Source organism: Aquarana catesbeiana, linkage group LG02 (genome assembly GCF_042186555.1).
Source record: "Aquarana catesbeiana isolate 2022-GZ linkage group LG02, ASM4218655v1, whole genome shotgun sequence".
Taxonomy (NCBI): domain Eukaryota; kingdom Metazoa; phylum Chordata; class Amphibia; order Anura; family Ranidae; genus Aquarana; species Aquarana catesbeiana.
Genome location: NC_133325.1, coordinates 118,590,285 through 118,613,669, shown reverse-complemented (window position 1 = coordinate 118,613,669; position 23,385 = coordinate 118,590,285). Strand labels below are relative to the sequence as shown.

The 23,385-nt window shown below is 41.6% G+C and overlaps 1 protein-coding gene across 3 annotated transcripts in view; it reads right to left on the bottom strand.

Annotated features, from left to right (window-relative positions):
• Positions 1-23,385, bottom strand: part of LNX2 (ligand of numb-protein X 2) — a 241,317-nt gene that overhangs the window by 15,753 nt on the left and 202,179 nt on the right. For all 3 annotated transcript variants that reach the window (XM_073613387.1, XM_073613386.1, XM_073613388.1), the window contains 2 exons: positions 22,155-22,332; positions 19,061-19,289 (listed from right to left, as the gene is read on the bottom strand). In XM_073613387.1, coding sequence (XP_073469488.1) covers positions 19,061-19,289; positions 22,155-22,332 — 407 coding nt within the window. The remainder of the gene's footprint in view (positions 1-19,060; positions 19,290-22,154; positions 22,333-23,385) is intronic.

Here is a 23,385-nt window from a genome sequence, read left to right as displayed (position 1 = left end):
CACCCTGCGGTACTTGGCGACGGGGAGAAGCCTGCAGGACTTGAAGTTCTCGACAGGCATCTCCCCCCAGGCTCTGGGGATCTTTTTTCCAGAGACCTGTTCTGCCATCATACAGGTCCTGCAGAAGGAGTATATTAAGGTAAGATTGTTATCCTTTAACATCACATTTTATTGTATTTAATGTTTGATAATATATTGTATTTCTTTCCTCATTCCCTAATTACCATGATTGTAATATGCTGTGAATGTCCCCTTTGTTCTCATGCATGCTGGATTTTTATGTAATTATTTTTTTGCTCCTTCATACATATTTGCCTTCACTTACCTCCTCAGCATGTTCTCCTGGCCCTATATTCACCTCATGTAGTCACATAGTAGTGCTTTACCCCAAACACCCCCTAAAATTTTAGGAAATGTGATTGGTGATTAAAATTCATGCAGAGTTCCCAAGTCTTTTTTTTGGGGGTCCCCAAATCATTTGGAACCCTCCCTCCCCCCAACTGCTAAGTCAGCTGATACCAATTCTCTATCTATCCTCAATCATCTATCTGCTGACTTTGCCAAACCCATACACACTATACCCATCTCTTTTGTGGTCATATTTATGGATGAATTGCCCAAAGCATGTAGTGCAAGGGCCTGCCTGAATACTTTCAAATGGTACTGTTTAAAGTTTTTGTATACTATTATTATCTTGATAGGTAATAGCAGAATGTCCAAATGTGCTAAAATGTGTACAGTGTGTATTTTTATCTTTGTATTATGACACTTCTTACCTGTCCAGTGGGCTGTCAATAGTGTAACTAAATAGGGGCTGGCCAAAGTAATATCCATTATTTAGGCATTCATCTCTCAATTAAGTGTAGGGGGTTACCCGTCCCAGAGTTCCCCCCCCTATAATGTTAGAAATGGCCCAGGAGAGGGGGGAATCTGATAGTTGGACCTTATACTTTGGTTTTAAAAAAATTCCTCTAATAAATGCTATCTTGATGTTGGCCAACAATGTTTGTGTCTAATCTGCTTTCCCTTTTTATGTGCACAAAGACTATTTTTTTTTTTTGATTTTGACTTCACAGTTTCCTTCCACGCCACAGGAATGGCAGACTGTGGCCTCCCACTTTGCCCAGAGGTGGGACTTTCCTAACTGCGGAGGGGCAATTGATGGGAAACACGTCCACATCATCCCACCACCCAACTCGGGGTCGTACTATTATAATTATAAGGGGTTCAATAGTATTGTGATGTTGGCGGTGGTGTTGGCTACTTATGAATTTCTGTATGTGGACGTGGGGAAGAATGGCCGGATGTCCGATGGTGGAGTCATCGCCCAGACCGAGTTCTACAGGCGTCTCCAGAATGGCAGCTTGGACTTGCCACCTCCAGAAGACAATGTGGAAGGACTCCCATTCGTCTTCGTTGCGGATGAAGCTTTTGCGCTGGGGGACCATCTTATGCGGCCATTCCCGATGAGGACCCTCACCCCGGACCAGAGGGTTTTTAATTACCGGCTGGCCAGAGCCAGAAGAGTGGTGGAGAACACGTTTGGAATCATGGCCAGCCGGTTCCTCCTATTTCTTACACCCATACATATGGCGGAGTACAAACCGAATCACATTATCCTGGCGTGCTGTGTTCTACACAACTTTTTACGGCAACATTCTGCCAACTATGCTGGCTCAGTTGGGCCTGAGGCCGGAATTCAACATGAATCAACCCTGACGGCGCTTGAAAGTGGCCGTCCTGGCTTGCCCCCCCTGAGTGCCCATGATGTCCGGCTAAGATACCTTGAATTCTTTGCGGGTAGGGGGGCTATCAATATGCCAGACAATGTGTAAAACCTTTTTAAAATAAAAAAAAGAACTAAAATCTTTGGTGAAATTTACTGCTAGTGTTTTTTTTAGCTGACCCTGACAGAAATGTGAGTCCTGAAAATGGCGTGATTGTGTAACATTACAAAGCACTGTTGGGTGTTATTTACTAAAGGCAAAGGCACTTTGCACTACAAGTGCAGTTGAAACTGCACTTGTAGTGCAAAGTGTATTTTCCCTTAGGAAATAACCCCCATTGTCACAGAAAACACCAATTAGAGAACCACAAACGTTTGGGAGCGTTGAGACAATAATCCACACAATCTTGATTAACAATCTTTTTAATAACAGCACAATCACATGTGCATCTACAAAAGGTTTTTAAAACAAACCAACATGTTTGTTGTTTAACAATTTTTGGGGTCACATTAGAAAAAGTAGAAATGTCCATTTAAGATAAAACAGGCATGTGTAAAACCCACAAGAAAGACACAAATTTAGAACTTACAAAGTTCACATTTGGTAGAACTTGAAGGCAATATCAGACATGAGTATTTACAAACTGTGTTTGATATTGCGTTCAGATGGGGTGAAGTCACCACTCGAAAACCCAAATTTGGAAGAAGTACACAAATTTCCAAATGTCAACATGTCAACATGTAATGGCTAGCTGCCATCACGGGGGATCAAGGGACGTGTTTTGGGGGTGCAACCCCTTCCTCACAGCTACTTTATTATTGAGGAAGGGGTTGCACCCCCAAAACGCGTCCATTGATCTCCCGTAAGGGCAGATAGCACATGTTGACACACTGTGTGCCTCTTCCAAATTTGGCTTTGCTACAAATTTACATAAAAAAATACAAAAAATTTTGGCCCAACAAAAACCCAAGGGATTTTGCGGGGTTTTAAACTCTCCCTAAAACATCAATGATGTTCCTTATTTTTTGCTGAACATCATTGATGGCTTTCACAATGTTTTGTCATTGATGTCCCTATTACACCCCATGATCTCCCCGATCAGGATCTGTGCACTTTCTGAGGTGAAATGGCCTGGATCCACAACATCACAATCCCCTAAAAAGATTGAAACAAAACAACACCATGTATTATAAATATGGCGGCATCCATCTCTTACCTGAGCCTGTGGTCGCAGACACTCACGTGTTGTGGTGCCAATTTCCACCACGTCTTCCTCCTCCTGCTCTGCTGGTCTTAGGTGGATTTCCCCTTCTTCCAGAGGTGGGGGATCTGTGTTCTCCTCGGATGACGGGTGTCGTCCGAGTCTTTTATCCCCTATGTACAAGAAAAATAGGTATACTTAGCACACACATATTTGATGGCAGAAATAGGAATATGAAACATTGCTTGGAAGTAGGGTACAATTGTCTGTTTTGGCAGAGTTCAAAGATGTTGCATTTGTCTTGTCCTTTGTCAAGCTTGAATACTTTACCTGTCTTGTACAAGCTTCACAGATGGAGACCCCCCTATAGTATACACTGGAGCAGCTGTGTGGGACCCCCTAATAAAAAGGGTGTTCTTGTGTCCCACACTAGTGCTCCAGCATACAGATATGAAAACTGCTGCTGAGTGTCCTCTCCTTACACAGAATCTAGTTAGCATTTCATTCTAGTAACAAACCCATCTACACAATCAAATTAGTTTCAGACAAGTAGGCCCTAAAAAATGTGGTGAAATGCATATGGCCAAAACAATGGTGTTTTCTAGGCCGAACGAACAATGTTTGATACGAACGAATAATGTGCCCATGAACATGAAAGTTGACATTTTAAACTGGATAACAGTTAAGAAAAACACATGGAGCAGCACGAACGTAATAAACATAAAGAATCGGAACACAGTACAACTACTTACTTTTTTGCAGCACTCTCCGGATCTTTCTGTACTGCTCGTGCTCTCTTAATTTGAGGTCCGACCACCGTTTCCTGAGCTGGTCTTTTGATCGTCGTACCCCGAAATTCCGGTGCAGACTCTTGACCACTTTCGCCATTATCTTGGCCTTTCTGACATTGGGGTTGGGGTAAGGTCCATACTTTGCATCATAGTCGGCCCTCTTCATTATGTCGACCATCTCCATCATCTCCCCAAAGGACATATTTGATGCCTTATATCGTCTCTTTCTGGATCGGGACGTTTCAGGCTCCGGGCTTTCCTCTTCCTCGTTGGTGTAATTATCAGACACCTGCTCTGACTCCGCCATGTGCTCTTCTCCCACTGCGACGAACGAGAAGGGGCAGGGAATAGACTAGAAAGAACGTCAGGGGCGAGCGGAGTTTCACGCATGCGCAGTGTCTATAAAGCGTAACACGCGTGCGTAGTACGTACGATCTGTGAGCGGAGGAAGGAGTAACGGAGGCGCTGATCGTGATAGCGAAGGTAAGATTTAACATTGGGCCTATACTGCTTATAGATTGAGGCCTGTATTTGCACAAGTTTAGTAGACTTTAGGCTGACATTAGGGTTTTGTCACGGAACGTCCCACACTCCGCTTGAGTGCTTCCGTCATATACCACTTCCTCCCAGTCTGTATACAGATATCCCAACCTCTCTGAGCACAAAACAAGGCGACACTTGCTTGTTGCTAACATGAACTCTTTTATTTAGAATCAAAATTACAAGACTTTATATGCCGTTGTAACCTCCTCTAACAATACAACTGTAACCTAATTAACCTAATTAACATGAGCTAATTAACTTATCCTTTATACAGCCTAGGTGACTGAGACAGGACCTTTTGCCCAGACTGAGTTAATTATCACAGGACATTTCCTCACAATAGCAGCAGCTCCAATAGGAGTCGTCCCGTCTCCTACATTGTATAGAGGACAATGTGATCAGCTCATTCAATGAACATAAACACAGGTAGTTGGAGTTGATGACACCAGCTTCTCCTCACAGGATGTGTCCCAACAGTATGAATCAGTCTTATCAGCAGGGGGCTGCTGGAGGAATCCCCCCTCCCTCTTCAGGGACACAGATCCCAGATGACCACAGCAAGGAGTCCCCAACAGAATCAAACAACATACAATACACACATATATACACGACTGAGTCTGATCTGCACAGTTCAGACCGGACCTCCAATTCTCCCCACAAAGAGCACCATTCCATTGAAAATCCAGGGCCCATAATCAAAAGGCAAGAGGCTCGTACCCAGTCCTCTCCAACAGCCTCTGTCCCGGCTAGGTCTGTCACAGGTTTGTCTTGTGTTGTGTCTTGCAGTGAAAATGGATCTATTTAAAGATGAGGAATTTATGCCCATATTCATTGATATGTTCAGGGAGCTGCCTTGTCTATGGTAGATAAACCACCCGGAATATAAGAACCAAACAAAGAGGAAGGCAGAGCTGGATAATTTGTTGGATTTTGTGAAGCAGGTGATCCCAACGGCAGACATCACCTATTTGAAGGTTCTAATTGGTGGCCTGCGGAGCACTAATCTAAGGGAGCACAAGAAGGTCCAGGATTCCCAGAGATCAGGAGCAGCAGATGACATTTATGTCCCCAGGCTGTGGTACTATGACAGGCTGCATTTTCTGGCAGGTCAGACTGAACCCAGGCCAGCACTCTCTACTCTTCCTTCCACGCTTCCTTCCCCCCCAGCTGAGGCTTCTGACGCCCAACCTGGGCCTTCCAGGCAGCAACATGTGAAGGAGCCCAGATTGACCCAGGTATAGCATTCCTCTAAATATTCATGGTTGTCCAATCAATGATGTTAATTAGATGTTAGTTTGGAGTACTAATTTCTGATTGTGATTGATGAAGCAAAAACTAAAACCATGTCCCTTTTTCATACACAGGGAAGTCTCAGCCAGGAGATGGCCGGGCCAAGCAGGCTGCCTGATATCCAGGTCCCTCCCCTCCGCCTTCAAAGACAAAGTGCCAGGAAGAGGAGTAACCTGGAGGAGGCTGCCATAGGCCTCTTTTGGAAGGCTACAGAGGCCCTGAGAACACCCCACACTGTGGAGGAGGACTTTGCTGGCATAACTGTCTGCAAAATGATGCAGATGGAGGAGGGCCAACAACTCCTGTGTGAGTTCCTAATTTTGGAAGCTCTCAATAAGGGGTTGAGGGGCGAAATAACATGTGCTACCCACATTTGTGACCTCACACATAGTCCTCCTCCTCCTCCAGGTCCTACTCCTCATACATTTCAAAAATACAATGTGAAATTAACAAGAGACACCAACACCAAGCAACCTCCTTACAATACAAGATATCAATGGTGTTGTGGTAACTTGACACACAAAACACACACAAAAATATTATGGAGTAAAACACAAAAAAAACACAAAAAAAACATCAGCCTTGGAAAAAATACAAACACACACAAAAAAAAAAAATGCCTTGACCAAAAAAAAAAAAAGAAATATTTAAAAACCAACAAAAAAAAATTTGGTCAGATGTGACTAATCAAAATATATTGAGGGAATCACAATAAATAATAAAGAAAGAAGTTTGTGAGAATATCGTCTGTGTGAATATGAGCAGCAAAACTACTTCAATCTTCTCACATTATAAAGAAGAAGAGAGTGCGCTGTATTAAACTATTTCAAACATTGCAGCCTGACGAAAGTGCTGTATCCATTCCGAACACTAATTTTACCAGACCGAGCTGTTCCGTCTCGAAATTTCTTCTGAGCATGCGTGGCACTTTGTGCGTCTGAACTGGCAACACACGGTCTGAATTGACTCGATCGGATTTTGTTGTCGGAAAATTTTATAGCCTGCTCTCAAACTTTGTGTGTCGGAAAATCCGATGGAGCCCACACACGGTCGGAATGTCTGACAACACGCTCCGATCGGACATTTTCCATCGGAAAAACCGACCGTGTGTACGGGGCATTAGTGTTACAAGGTCTCAGGTGTGAATGGGGAGCAGGTGTGTTAAATTTGTTGATATCGCTCTGTCTCTCATACTGGTCACTGGAAGTTCAACATGGCACCCCATGGCAAAGAACTCTCTGAGGATCTGAAAAAAAGAATTGTTGCTCTACATAAAGATGTCCTAGGCTATAAGAAGATTGCCAAGACCCTGAAACTGAGTTGCAGCACGGTGGCCAAGACCATACAGCGGTTTAACAGGACAGGTTCCACTCAGAACAGGCCTCGCCATGGTCAACCAAAGAAGTTGAGTGCACGTGCTCAGCGTCATATCCGGAGGTTGTCTTTGGGAAATAGACATATGAGTGCTGCCAGCATTGCTGCAGAGGTTAAAGGGGTGGAGGGTCAGCCTGTCAGTGCTCGCACACTGCAACAAATTGGTCTGCATGGCTGTCATCCCAGAAGGAAGCCTCTTCTAAAGATGATGCACAAGAAAGCCCTCAAACAGTTTACTGAAGACAAGCAGACTAAGGACATGGATTACTGGAACCATGTCCTGTGGTCTGATGAGACTAATGGGGCGTACACACGGTCGGACTTTTCAGCTACAAAAGTCCGACAGCCTGTCCGACAGACTTTCGACGGACTTTCGACGGACTTGCGGTGGACTTTCTAACGAACAGACTTGCCTACACACGATCACACAAAAGTCCGTCGAATTCTTACGTGATGACGTACACCGGACTAAAATAAGGAAGTTGATAGCCAGTAGCCAATAGCTGCCCTAGCGTGGGTTTTTGTCCGTCAGACTAGCATACAGACGAGCGGATTTTTCGACCGGACTCGAGTCCGTCGGAAAGATTTGAAGCATGTTTCAAATCTAAAGTCCGTCGGATTTGAGGCTGAAAAAGTCAGTTGAAAGTCCGGAGAAGCCCACACACGATCGGATTACCAGCCAGCTTTAGTCCGTCAGCGTCCGTTGGACTTTTGTAGACGAAAAGTCCGACCGTGTGTACGCGGCATAAGATAAACTTATTTGGTTCAGATGGTATCAAGCGTGTGTGGCAGCAACCATGTGAGGAGTACAAAAACAAGTGTGTCTTGCCTACAGTCAAGCATGGTGGTGGGAGTGTCATGGTCTGGGGCTGTATGATTGCTGCCTACACTGGGGAGCTACAGTTCATTGAGGGAACCATGAATGCCAACATGTATTGTGACATACTGAAGCAGAGCGTGATCCCCCCCCTTCGGAGGCCGCAGGGCAGTATTCCAACATAACGACCCCAAACACACCTCCAAGACGACCACTACCTTGATAAAGAAGCTGAGGGTAAAGGTGATGGACTGGCCAAGCATGTCTCCAGACCTAAACACTCTTGAGCATCTGTGGGGCATCCTCAAATGAAAGGTGGAAGAGTGCAAGATCTCTAACATCCACCAGCTCCGTGATGTCGTCATGGAGGAGTGGAAGAGGACTCCAGTGGCAACCTGTGAAACTCTGATGAACCCCGTGCCCAAGAGGATTAAGGCAGTGCTGGAAAATAATAGTGGCCGCACAAAATATTGACACTTTGGGCCCAATTTGGACATTTTCACTCAGGGGTGTACTCACTTTTGTAGCCAGCGGTTTAGACATTAATGGCTGTGTGTTGAGTTATTTTGAGGGGACAGCAAATTTACACTGTTATACAAGCTGTACACTCACTACTTTACATTGTAGCAAAGTGTCATTTCTTCAGTGTTGTCACATGAAAAGATAGAATAAAATATTTACAAAAATGTCAGGGGTGTACTCACTATTGTGAGACACTGTATGTAAAACGCTGCGTAAAATTGACATATATATAAGTACCTGTAATAAACACAGTAAATAAAATATTCCATCTTCATTTATGCCATGGTCCCAACAAATATGGTGGATGCTCTGAATGACACTGTGTGAAAACAAATAAGCAGGCTCAATGCCATTTGGAATTTTAATGATTTCAAACTTGTAAAAATGTCACCATCGTTTCTGTCCGCACAAATTCAAGTTGATCTTAACTTATTATTAGCCTTATGCCGCGTGCCCACAAGCAGACTTTTCGACGGTTGTTTTTAAATGCATTTGCTGTTCAATGGTTAATCGGCAGCCAGAAGCATAGACATAGAAACACTGCTCAGTGGGATGTTAAATCTAATTCAATATATGTTTCCTTGAACAAGTAAATGGAATGTATGAATGTATGTTAAAATGAACAGAGGGGAAAGAAATGAGTAAAACTGAACAAAATATTCCTGCTTATGCTGCAGTTTATGGTGTAAGCTCTTCACTCAGTTAAATGGAGAGCTAAACAGTGCAGACTGCTGTGCTACAGCTGGCTTATAAGCAAATCATATGCTGGAGTTCTGTCTCATTTACATACTTCACCATCTTCTCTTATGTAAACAGTAAACAGAGCGTTGAGTGTGGAATAAATGCAAATACACAGCAAACCGTGTTACCACCATAAATTCAAACTGATGTGGAAAAAATTGTGTGTACTCCCTATCATGCCATTAGATGGGAATTGTCCATGCTAGCCCTATTGCTATGTACCCTACAGGAACAATCTGTATACATAACTAAAAACAAAATAGAAGTACAGGTAATAGAAGGAGCTACAACTAAATGGGGTGAGGTTTGACAACAGGGAGGCGTGGGGCAGAAGGTATTTAAGAATTGTGCAGGTTAGTTGAAAACAGTTTGTAACAAATGGTTTACTACTTCTAATTCTCTTAGGCTGACTATACACTATACAATTCTCTTGTACAAGTTTCCTTTAGAATTTGAATTTGTGGGTAATCAGGCAGGCCCTTGCACTACATAGTCGAAGGTAAAACTAAAGGAAATTGAATAAGAAAATTGCATCATGTATGGCCAGCCTTAGGGCCCAATTGCACCAGGGTGGTCAACTGAAGTGCCGCATTAACCACATGCCGACTGGGCCATAGCCGAAAGACGGCTACAGTGTGGTCGGCTTATTCTGGAAGGGCATCCATGGACGTCCTCCCAGAATCTTGCCCCCCTGGGGCGTGCACCTGGGAACATCCGTGACGGACCCGGCGCATCACGGATCACGGTAAATGGCAGCTGATAGCGGTTGTTTACCACGTGATCGCTCCGTCAAAAGACGGAGCGATCACAAACAAACCGGCGTCACGTCTGGTTCCTCTCTCCCCTCCTCGTACCAATTGGTACAGAGAGGGGAGAGATCAAGTGCTGCAGCGCTGTGGGCTGGATGTGTAGTGCCCACAGCTCTGATATGTGCCCATCCCAGCAATACTCATCCATCCCAGCAATAAAATACTCATCCATCACAGCAATACTCATCCATCCCAGCAATAAAATACTCATCCATGATCCCAGCTATACTCATCCATCCCAGCAATAAAATACTCATCCATCCCAGCAATACTCATCCATCCCAGCAATAAAATACTCATCCATCCCAGCAATACTCATCCATCCCAGCAATAAAATACTCATCCATCCCAGCAATAAAATACTCATCCATCACAGCAATACTCATCCATCCCAGCAATAAAATACTCATCCATGATCCCAGCTATACTCATCCATCCCAGCAATAAAATACTCATCCATTCCAGCAATACTCATCCATCTCAGCAATACTCATCCATCCCAGCAATAAAATACTGATCCATCCCAGCTATACTCATCCATCCCAGCAATAAAATACTCATCCATCCCAGCAATACTCATCCATCTCAGCAATACTCATCCATCCCAGCAATACTCATTCATTCATCCCAGCAATACTCATCCATCCCATTAATAAAATACTCATCCATCCCAGCAATACTCATCCATCACAGCAATAAAATACTCATCCATTCCAGCAATACTCATCCATCCCAGCAATACTTATCAATCCCATCAATACTCATCCATCAATCCATAGTCATCCATCCTCATCCATCCATACTCATCCATCCTCAGCAATACTCATCCATCCATCCATGCTCAGCCATCCATACTCAGCAATACTAATCCATCCATCCATGCTCAGTAATACTCATTCATCCATCCATGCTCAGCCATCCATATGCATCCATGCTCAGCAAAACTCATCCATCCATCCATACTCATCCATCCTCAACAATACTCATCCATCCATCCATACTCAGCAATACTCATCCATCCATACTCAGCAATACTCATCCATCCCATCCACACTCAGCCATACCCAGCCTCTGCTATACCCGACCCAGCCATCCCATCCATACCCAGCCATCCCATCCACACTCAGCCATACCCACCCAGCCATACCAGACCCAGCCATACTCAGCCATATCCGACCCAGCTATACCCAGCCATCCCATCCATACCCACCCAGCCATACTCAGCCATACCCACTCAGCCATACTCAGCCATCCCATCCATACTTAGCCACACCCAGCCATCCACATTCATGGCTCAACCATGCTTAGCCATCCCCATCCAGGGCTCATACATGCTACTACAGTGCCTCAAAGTGTAATAGGTAGTCAAATTAGATTTGAAATGTATGCCACTACAACGCCTGATGGTGCTCCCTGCATGTTGGGCCTCTGTATGTGGCCAGGCTGTGTAAAAGTCTCACACATGTGGTATCGCCATACTCAGGAGGAGTAGGAGAATCTATTTTGGGGGGTAATTTTTGGTATGTACATGCTATGTGTTAGAAATATTGTAAAAATTGACAACTATGTGTAAAAAAAAAAAATGTGTTTTCATTTTCTTTCCACATTTTCCAAAAACTTGTAGAAAAAAATGACATGTTCAAAAGACTCGATATGCCTCATAGATTATACGTATTGGTGTCTTCTTTCCATAATGGGGTTATTTTTGGGGTGTTTTTATTGTCCTGGTGCTCCGGGGCCTTCAAAAGTGGAGCAATTTATGCTCCTAGAACGCCTGATAGCGCTCCCTGCATGTTGGGCCTCTGTATGTGGCCGCACTGTGTAAAAGTCTCACACATGTGGTATCGCTGTACTCAGGAGTAGTAGAATGTGTTTTGGGGTGTAATTTGTGGTATGCATATGCTGTGTGTGAGAAATAACCTGATAATATGACACTTTTGTGAAAAAAGAAAAAAAAATCTTGATTTTGCAAAGAATTGTGGCAAAAAATTACAACTTCAAAAAACTCAACATGCCTCTTTCTAAATACCTTTGAATGTCTACTTTCCAAAAAGGGGTCATTTGGGGGGTATTTGTACTTTCCTGGCTTATTAGGGTCTCAAGAAATGAGCTAGGCTGTCAGTACATCAGGTGTGATCAATTTTCAGAGATTGGCACCATAGCTTGTGGACTCTATAACTTTCACAAAAACCAAATAATATAGACCGATTTGGATTATTTTTTACCAAAGATATGTAGCAGTATAAAATTTGGCCAAAATTTATTATAAAAAATTACTAATTTGTAAAATTTTATAACAGAAATAATGAAAATTGTATTTTTTTTTTTATTTACAGAATTTTCGGTCTTTTTTCATTTATAGCGCAAAAAAAAAAAAAAAAAAACAGCGGTGATTAAATACCACCAAAAGAAAGCTCTATTTATGTGAAAAAAAGGCAAAAATTTCATATGGGTACAGTGTTGCATGACTGAGTAATTGTCATTCAAAGTGTGTGAGCACTGAAAGAGCAAAATTGGTCTGGTTAGGAAGGGGGTTTAAGTGCCCAGTGGTCAAGTGGTTAAGGCTTGTTGAATGGGCTGCCCAAGGAACCACAACAGATCAAAAATGATATAAAGGGGAGGTAAATCATTCCAATAGAAGTCCCAACTACCCTATAAAAGGAATATTCCAAAAATAAATTACTAAATAAAGGGTAATGATGTATTAAGTTCCAGCTGTCATCCAACAATCTCACAAAAAATAATGCTAAAAAGATGTAAACAGCAATCCAAAACTGTCAAAATATCAAAAAGCTTTATTCAAATTACTTTACCCACATACCCTACAACCAGTGGCGGCCCGCCCATTAGGAGCGCAGGGGCGCTGCCCCCTTAATCCATGCGCCCGGCCCCTAATCTCCATGCAGGGTGCCAGACGCATGGATTTTAATGTGGGTTTTTTTTTTAAGCACGCGATTAGAGCCTGAGGCTCTAATTTGCTTCAAAAACGGTGGGCTCGGGGCACAGAGCTGCTTCCTGCTTCTCCTCCTGGCCAATCAGGAAGCAGGTCCTGAGACCTGATTGGCCAGGGAGTCTTAGAACGGGTAGTGTTTTCCGCCCTTCCCCCCCAAATTCTTGAGTACTAGCCGCCACTGCATACAACCCAAGATAAAACCCCTGGTGGATCTATTTTAACCGGTTTCCAGCTGGCTCACATAGATATACTGCTGCAGAATGGCTCTACGGGTACGGCTTACCCTTTAGAAGCTGCCAGAGGGCGCACGCCTGCTGCACGGTGGGGGACCTGATGCGTGTGGCCGGCGGACGCGATCGCATGCACGAGAGCCAGCACGGGGATTTGTGTGTGTAAACACACAAATCTCTGTTCTGTCAGGGGAGAGGAGACATATCGTTTGTTCCTACTAAGATGTCTGCACGTGCCGTTTAGTCGACACCTACCTGACTCACCTGTTAGTCCTCCTGCTATTAAAGACATTCCTATTATTGATAGGCCAGTCAGCTCAGCCACTCCCATATTTTTTCTCATTTATACAGGGCTTTTTTCTCAATTGATTCCTTGCTGCACAGCCAGGATATCAGTTTGATCTTTATCTCTTGGAGTTTTGTTGGCGCTAGGTATGATATATTTATGCATGGTTGAATTTTGGGTTCCCTCAGATACATTTACCACTTCCATTTATCCTTCATTTGATTTAAACCTTGTTAAATATATGCATCAATGGGGGTTTGCCCTCCATACTTTTGTCACAAAGCGATACTATCATCAACTATTTTCTGTTGATACCCTCAGCCCCATACTCCATCTCCCAAATGATTTTTGGCCCCTTCCTTTATATAGTACACAAGATATTATTTTCTTTTCCCACCCCATTTCTTGCATTTTCCTTTTTTTTACCTATTTCTATGCATTTTTATCCATTCATTGTTATTTTGGCAGGCACCCTAACAGTGGCCTTCCTTGTGTGCCCTGTTTTGCCGCTCCCCCTTGGGAAAGATGCTTTTTTCAGCCCCTACCATACTCCTCATATTTAAGTATCCTGATATATGGATTGACAAATCTCCTACAAAATCCTCTGCGAGACCATTACCATCTTATGGCCATTTATAATTTTTACGCATTGAATCCCCATGATTCGGCAGTCTGCTGAGGTGTGAGGCACCATCCACTACAAGGGGGCTGTGCACTATTCCGTTAAGAGAACATAATGTTTGTGAGTATCATGCATTGTAAGCGTTTAACTCTCCTTCTGACATTGTTAATCCACTTATAGAACATTTATATAATCAATAACTAACATATATCGGTCGATTTGTTTGTACATAACTACGTATTTTATGCTTCCACTTACTTATATTTGTATTTGTTTTTCCAATAGAATTATATCAGCATGCTTCTGTCTAACCCCTGAAGAAGAAAATTAACATAGCATTTATGTAGCCTTTTTGGCCTTTTGTTCCGAAACATGTTGGGTATTGTTGTGACCACGATCCACACTTAATTTTTTGTCTGGTAACTTGTGTGTCCCAATAATCAGCAGCTGCTATATTAACCTTTTGTGTTCCACTTTCATCTTTTTTTTTGTCCTTGCTTTTTTCATTGTTCTTACTAAGTAGGAACAATGATATGTCTCCTCCCCCAGTCAGTCCTATCCCCATACAGTTAAAACACATCTAGGGAACACACATTTGACCCCTTGATCGCCCCCTAGTGTTAACCCCATCCCTACCAGTGACATTATAGCACTGATCACTGCATAAATGTCAATGGTCCCAAAAATGTGTCAAAAGTGTCCGATATGTCCGTCGCAGTACGGCTAAAAATTGCAGATCAACGCCATTACTAGTAAACAAAAAAAATAATAAAAATGCCATAAATCTTTCCCCTATTTTGTAGACGCGATAACTTTTGTGCAAACCAAACAATATAAGCTTATTGTGATTTTTTTTTTACCAAAAATATGTAGAAGACTATATATTGATCTAAACTGATGAAGAAATTTTTTTTTTTTTTTTAAATTTGGGGATATTTATTATAGCAAAAAGTTTAAAATATTGTTTTTTTTTCAAAATCGTCGCTCTTTTTTTGTTTATAAAAAAATAAAAGCCATAGAGGTGATCAAATACCACCAAAAGAAAGCTCTATTTGTGGAAAAAAAAGGATGCAAAATTTGCACTGCATGACTGCGCAATTGTCAGTTAAAGCTGTGCAGTGCCAAATTGTAAAAAGTGCTCTGGTCAGGAAGGGGGTAAAATCTTCCGGGCCTGAAGTGGGTAACATTGAGGGGTTTAGCTTGGGTTGTAGGGTATATTGGTAAAGTTTTTTTTTTCCCAGTGTTTTATTTTTGTATATTTACAATTATGTTTAATTAGTATGTAGTTCCGTGGTCCTGTGAGATATGATATTTTATTCTATTGTGTGTCCTTACGTGTAGGAGAATGACAAAGCTGGACTTGACTTGATATGGGTACAGTAATTTGATATTTTGGATTGGCAACTGGACATTTTTTTCATTATTTATTTGGGAGATTGTTGGGGGACACCTGAAGCCTCATATATCTACCTTAGATTGTAAGCTCCTTGAGGGTAGGGACTGATGTGAATGTACAATGTATATGTAAAGCGCTGCGTAAATTGATGGCGCTATATAAGTAACTGAAATAAATAAATAAAATAAATAAATTACCCTTTAATTAGATCAAAAAATGTTTTTGTTGTATTTAGGTAATACAGCGCACCACAATGCAATGCAAGCTAGTGTGTTATGGTTCACTGAAACATATTTGCATTGGGGTGTGTTGCCACCAAGGAAATGGTCCTAGGAGTTCTCAATGTAGCAGCGGTTCCAAACCACTGCACCCTCTTCTGGAAGCATAGCAGTGCTCAGTCTCTGGAAATATGATACTGATTTTATTTATTATATGGTACTGTACCACTTATACTGCAATCCTGAGTGGGAGCCTAGTTTTATCTCAAACTCTCCATTTTATCTGGCCTGCTTTACTTGTCTTTATTACAGTTTATTTTTGCTCACAAATGAACAAAGAATACTAAATATTATTTTCATTCACTTGTTCTTCAAATGCTATCTACATCTGAAGTTTACTAGTTTTAAGAATAAACATGAAGGAGTCTTTATGTACAGTGCCTTGAAAAAGTATTCATACCCCTTGACATTTTCCACATTTTGTCATGTTACAACCAAAAATGTAAATGTATTCTATTGGGATTTTATGTAATAGACCAACACAAAGTGGCACATAATTGTGAAGTGGAAAAAAAATGATAAATGGTTTTCAAAGTTTTTTACAAATAAATATGTGAAAAGTGTGGCGTGCATTTGTATTCAGCCCCCCTGAGTCAATACTTTGTAGAACCACCTTCACTGCAATTACAGCTGCAAGTCTTTTTGGGGATGTCTCTACCAGCTTTGCACATCTAGAGAGTGAAATGTTTGCCCATTCTTGTTTGCAAAATAGCTCAAGCTCTGTCAGATTGGATGGAGAGCGTCTGTGAACAGCAATTTTCAAGTCTTGTCACAGATTCTCATTTGGATTAAATTTAGAATTTTGATTGGGCCATTCTAACACATGAATATGCTTTGATCTAAACCTTTCCATTGAAGCTATGGCTATGTTTAGGGTTGTTGTCCTGCTGGAAGGTGACTCTTAACAGGTTTTCTTCTAAGATTGCCCTGTATTTGGCTCCATTCATCTTCCCATCAACTCTGACCAGCTTCCCTGTCCCTGCTGAAGAAAAGCAGTGGGGATGGTGTGTTCAGGGTGATGTGCAGTGTTCGTTTTCCACCACACAAAGCATTTTGCTTTTAGGCCAAAAAGTTCAATTTTGGTCTTTTCTGACCAGAGCACCTTCTTCTATGTGTTTGCTGTGTCCCCCACATGGCTTCTTGCAAAATGCAAACGGGATTTCTTATGGCTTTTGTTAACAATGGCTTTCTTTTTGCCACTCTTCCATAAAGGCCAGATTTGTGGAGTGCATGACAAATAGTTTTCCTGTGGACAGATTCTCCCACCTGAGCCGTGGAGTTACCATGGGCCTCTTGGCTGCTTCTCTGATGAATGCTCTCCTTGCCCGGCCTGTCAGTTTAGGTGGACGGCCATGTCTTGGTAGGTTTGCAGTTGTGCCATACTCTACCCATTTTTGGATGATGGATTGAACAGTGCTCTGTGAGATGTTCAAAGCTTGGGATTTTTTTTTATAACCTAGCCCTGCTTTAAACTTCTCCACAACTTTATCCCTGACCTGTCTGGTGTGTTCCTTGGGCTTCATGATGCTGTTTGTTCACTAAGGTTCTCTAACAAACCTCTGAGGGCTTCACAGAACAGCTGTATTTACACTGAGATTAATTTATACACGGGGGGACTCTATTTACTAATTAGGTGACTCCTGAAGGAAATTGATTCCACTAGATTTTAGTTAGGGTATCAAAGTAAAGGGGGCTAAATACAAATGCACACCCACACTTTTCACATATTTATTTGTAAAAAAAAATTCACGTTTTTGGTTGTAAAGTGACAAAATGTGGAAAACTTCAAGGGGTGTGAATACTTTTTCTAGGCACTGTATTTGCAGATGTGTGCAAACTAAACCCCTGTTTTTAACGTGAACTGTTAGGCCTCATGTACACTGCTGTTGATAAACGGACGTTTAGGAGCAGTTTAGCGTTTTTTTCAGCAGCCCCTGAACGCTCCTCTATGTTATATTATCTGTCCATGTACACTGAATAGTTTATAGTTATTTAGAGGCAGTTGAGTTTAGTGGCATTTTTTTGAAAGCAAAAAATTGCATTCAGGACGGAAGTTTATTGGCATTTGAAAAACCAAATTCTTGTAACAGCGTGAAAACGAGGCTAAACGTGGTAACTCAGGTTTAGCCACGTTTCTTTTATAGGCGTTTTCAATGGAGAAACATTTCTGACCATTTACAATGTAAAAAACGCTTCTAAACTGCAGACGCAGCTAAATGCGACACAACGGATGTTTTTAACCGTCGGTTACTAGCTGTCAAGTTCCATTGTTCAGGAGAGGTTTTTTAACGTCCCGTGTACATAAAACCTTAGACATGCCAATTCAGTATATTGCAGGCTGGTTGGTAAGTTGAGCCGGGAAGTTTTCTTTGTTTTTGTTTGGCATGTGTTGCCCTTCCATGTGCTCCTTGCTGTTAAGGCCAGTTATATTTTGGGACATTTGCCATTTGTTTGTATTGTTGGTTATTTGATGAGGGGACGCACTGGACACCTTTGTTGCCATTGTGCCATTTGCTGGGTGTTCAGTGTTCCCCTGTGCCCTTAGGGAGTGGTCTCCTTCCAGGCATACTTGCCCTCAACTTATCCATTACTATATATGTGCTCATATTATGAAGGCTCTCAAAATTTATAGAGTTAGGACTGCAGATAATAATGGGGTGCCTTGTCGTGGCCTCTGCAGCTTACCCATATATTTGCAAATATGTGCAAACTAAACCCCGTTCACGTTTTTAACATGAACTTAATTTGAATTGTTGCAGGCTGGCTGGTAAGCTGAGCTGAGAATTTTTCTTTGTTTTTGTTTGACATGGCTCGCCCTTCCATGTGCTCCTTGTTGTTAAGGCCAGTTATAGGTTGAGGCAGTTGCCATTGGTAATGAAGGAGTCTTTGTCTTTAGTAAATTTTTTTTTCTCCCAAAACCTGGAGTTTCTGCCACTGCTTTGACAGAGCTGTACTAAAATGTACTGATCACATATGCAGTAAAAAGTGTACTAGATATGGCTGTTGTCATCTAAAACTTCGTTTAAACCTAGCTCTCAGGAGCAATCACCTGTAAATGGTTTCCACACCCTAGTAAGATATATATTTATTAGTTGACGCTGGATTTCCGCACCATAGGCAGAAGCAAAGGTTGGCAGGGGTGACATCTTAGTCACCCTGAAAAAGAGATCTCTTTGACACAGTTTATTGGCATAGTGGTGAGCAAACAGCTTGAACCCAGCAGGTATTAAGCTTTTCACTGTTACTGGAAGAGACTTTTATAGTCTTACAGAAGATCTAATGCTGCAGTAAGGGAGAAGATTTGCTAAGGAAAAGCAATAAATAATCGGCCCAATGGTGAGTAATAAATTTGCTTTTTTTTCTTCTTACTGCAACTTTATTTAGTTAATGACAAAGATATTACATTTGGTAGTTCCACTATTTTGTATTGTATTGAAACACTATGAGAGTACCAAGAAATTTTCTATAATGGTTACATACCTGGGAAGACCCAACCACATGACCCATGATGGAGACCAGCTGGCATCATACTCATTCTCACTGATTGTGCTCATTTCTTCATTTATTTGTGCCTGCTCTTCAAGAACTTCCACCTCCAAGGCTTTCAGTGTGATGACTGAGGAGGCAGCACTGGCTTTCAGCATGGCCACTGCTTCACTATGACTCAGGTTGGTGAGATCAATGCCATTTATACTCAGTAGTACATCACCTGGCGGAAGAAACAGGTTAGACTAATAACTGTTAATACTATGTACCTATTTGCATATGTACTTTATTTAAAGAGAGCTATCAGTGAGAACGGCCAGTTTACTTTGAGTGAGCAATTTGTAAATCTTTAGATGTTAAAAACTACAATTTCCAAAATGCCAAGATATGTGCACCTGGGTTTACAGGTTTGCCATAATGCAGGAATAAGGAGAAAAAAAACAGAGGGTCATTCTCCAGGTTGGGTTCCTAACTGATACAAGAACATATCTGTTGTACTACTTTTGTGTGAACTTAAAGTGTATATAAGGGCCAAAGTTTTTTTTTTTTTTTTTTTATAGAGTGGGGAAAGATTAGATCTTCTGCCATTTTTTTTGCAGTCTGAATCCCCACTGAGGATATTCACCCCTCTCCTGGTCCTGATGACCACTGTCTCTGAGACAAAAAACAAGAGAAATTTTCAAATGGAGAAAAATGTTCTGGGGAAAACTGTCTAAGATAATTTCCCTCACTTTCAATCGATTTCCTCTACCCTCTTGCCTCCCAAGAAAGAAGCAAAGGGAAATTTACCTACCAGGACACAGACTGCAAAAAAAACCATGAGGATCGGTTTAACACTTCCCTACTCTATACAAAAAGTTTGGGCTGTGCACACACTTAAATAAGATACAGTCTTTGCAGTTACCTTGCAGAAATAGAGCATATATGTATATTGATCTTTGCCTCATCAAATATAAGACGGGGGGAAATTCACTTTGCTGGCATGAATCCCTCCTGGTAATGTATTGCATCAAATAAAGCATCTACAATACTTTTGATTCTGACAGCGACTTGCACACCAAATTCAGGTAGTTCTGAAATGTGCCACTTCTACGTTGTTCAAATGAACATGCCAAATTCTAAACAAAACACAGACAGTTTGTATCTTATGAAAGTGAAGCTAATTAAGACCAACTGTTATTTGGCGTGCAGAGAGAAACTGTCGCAGACAGATTTTACGAAAGTGTCTCACATACGTCCCAAAAATGGAACTTCCCCCTGACATGTCACATTTGGCATGTCATTTTTTTTGGGGGGGGGGGGGCAGGAACCCTCTTTTTTAGAGGGTTCCAGCTCCCACTTCCTCTTGGGGCACCGCAGCGCTGGAAGTAAGTTCACCTCTCCCCCCTCCCTCTCGGTAATCATCTGGGACATATCACAGGTCCCAGATGATTGCCCGACCAGTCACAGCGCACAGCGCGGCTCGTGCATGCGCAGTGCGTGCCCGTCTGAAGAGCTACAGCCAGGCGCTCACAGTGACAATGCCGGCGCCGCAGAGAGGAGGGGGAGACTAGCAGGGCCTCGTTCCCCCCACATCGCTGGACCCCGGGACAGGTAAGTGTCCGATTATTAAAAGTCAGCAGCTGCAGTATTTGTAGCTGCTGACTTTTAATTTTATTTTTTTTAGACGGAACTCTAAATGCACCAAATTTAAGAACAAATTTTACAGATATATGAGTTTGGCACATGCTGCACCACTTTTAGAACACATGAGTGACACTTTCACAAAATTTGTCTGCGCCAGTCTTTATGAATTTCAGGGATAGTGTTATGATGTAACCAGTTTCATATGCTGCTCATTAGAGCAAGTAATGGAAAGCCCACTTTACCAGTGATCTGGCTGAGTGTCTATTAACAGTTTTGCTAGGTAAATCTATCCTTCAGGGTATTAATGAACTGGTAAAAGTATTCCTCTAACCAGTTAATAAGTACACACTGCAAAGGGGGCCATCCAAAACTTTTGATCACAGTGAACTAGCTTGCATACCTGAGCATTCTTACATGTGCAAACCAATTTACTCATCACTACTGCTCAATATGAAAAATGTCAATGTGGCTAAAAGAAGAGAATTCCTTTACAGTGCCTTGAAAAAAGTATTCACACCCTTGACATTTTCCAAAATTGCTGTTCACAGACGCTCTCCATCCAATCTGACAGAGCTTGAGATTTTGTGCAAAGAAGAATGGGCAAAAATGTCACTCTCTAGATGTGCAAAGCTGGTAGAGACATCCCCAAAAATGATTTGCTGCTGTAATTGCAGTGAAAGGTGGTTCTACAAAGTATTGACTCAGGGGGCTGAATACAAATGTACGCCATACTTTTCACACATCTATTTGTAAAAATTTAGAAAAACATTTATTATTTTCCTTCCAATCCACAATTATGTGGCACTTTGTGTTGGTCTATCATATAAAATCCAAATAAAATACATTTTTTGTACGTTTTTTATACGTTTTTTGGTTGTAACATGACAAAATGTGGAAAATGTCAAGGGGTGTGAATACTTTTTCAAGGAGAGAGAGAGAGAGAGAGAGAGAAAGAGAGGGAGAGAGAACGAGAGAGAGAGAGAACATTTTTAGATTCAATTTTTAGAATTCCCACAGTGCTCTGGGAATCCTGTGACATGGGTGTAGCCTGTATTTACTGTTTATTAGCGGGACAAAGATTTTATATAAATAGCAAACAAAGGATAAACAGAAAATAAAGAAAAAATAAAAAAGATCCACTTTTGTGTCTAACAACTGTACATCCACAAAGCACATTCACACATCATTCCCATTACTGCATACAACTGAATTGTGAGTTCTCTTTTAATCAATAAACTATATATTTCATTTTAAAATGTCTATACTGCCATTTTCATTGTATTGAAATGTACAGGAAGCAAACTATGGAGTAGCAGATGATTAAATGTGATCATCAGAATCTATTTTAGGGTGAGCTGTGGATATTTGCAGTTTCATAAATTACATTCCTGTCATACGCATCATTCAATCTGTACTCATCAAAACCTGAACTGTGTTCTGGAAAGAAGATGTGAATTCAAACCTCGTTTAATTCTGCTGTCTCGTGCCAGGCATCCATGAGGCTGCACGCTGGTCACAAAGATTGGCAGCTCCCCGCTTTTACTCCCTCTGCCCCCCGCTACTGTCATGCCTAATGACTCCATGGGGGCTTTCTTTACCGTAATGTGTTTTTCACGACAGGTAACACACTGAGCAAGATCCTAAAGAGGAAATAAAAAGATTAAAAAAAAGAATATCTTATTAAAATGACAGGACAGTATAAGCAAGAGTATAAACAACGAATTGATGCACAGTGGTGATCTGCTCCAAATTTCGAAAGAAACTCTAAGGTATATTGGTGATGTGTATCAGAAACTGTACACCTACCATTTCAAATACTGGTCAGCTTCACAATAAAGCTCAGGGTTTTGGGGAAACGGCAATAAACCTATCACAAATGTAATGCTTCTAAATTACTACTATGAAAAAAGTGCAGTGCACCTTGCATAGTACACCGAGAGACTTGAAACTTGGTGCTAGATCTCAAAATCTTAAACTATGGGTCATGACCCTAATGGGGTTGCAGACATACAATGGGTTTGGGAAGAGTCACCAGCTGACTTTGTGTCCAAGCGCAAAATCAGCACACTATAAATGGCAGCACAGATAAAGGTCAAGCATTATTTGGAAATGTCTTCTTTTACTAAAAGAAAAAAAAAAGTAAGATTTTATTTTACGTAGCTTTACTACAGCTTGCAGAAATAGACAAAAGTGCCTGCAATGTGTTCAATTCGGGAAAGTGCTTAATAATGAAAGTTTTAAATGTAACAAACTAGAAATATATATATTTTTTTTTAACAAAACAACCAGAGCATGAAAACAGACCCCAAAAATTATTTCATGGCAAATCAGAAACCTTTAAAGAACTGCTATGGCAATGAAAGGGTAAGTAGTTTAGGCTGAATCTTGTAACACAGTAGCTGTGGACAGGTAGCTAGCCCCATTGTGCCCATTTGGGCAGTTTTCTACAGTGGTTCTCATGTGCAGTCCTTGCCCCCACCATGATAAATACAAGGTTGCATTAAAGTGTCAATAAACCCAGACTATGAAAAACTCATTACATGCTTTATAACAGCGTGTGCATACTCACAAAGCCACTAAAGCATTTGTTTTGTATTGGGTGAAATATATATCTGGTTGATCCTGCCTTCAGCATTCCCTTCCATCTTCTCTGTGTCCTCATTGCAGGCTGAGATTGCGTAAACTAGCTAGCG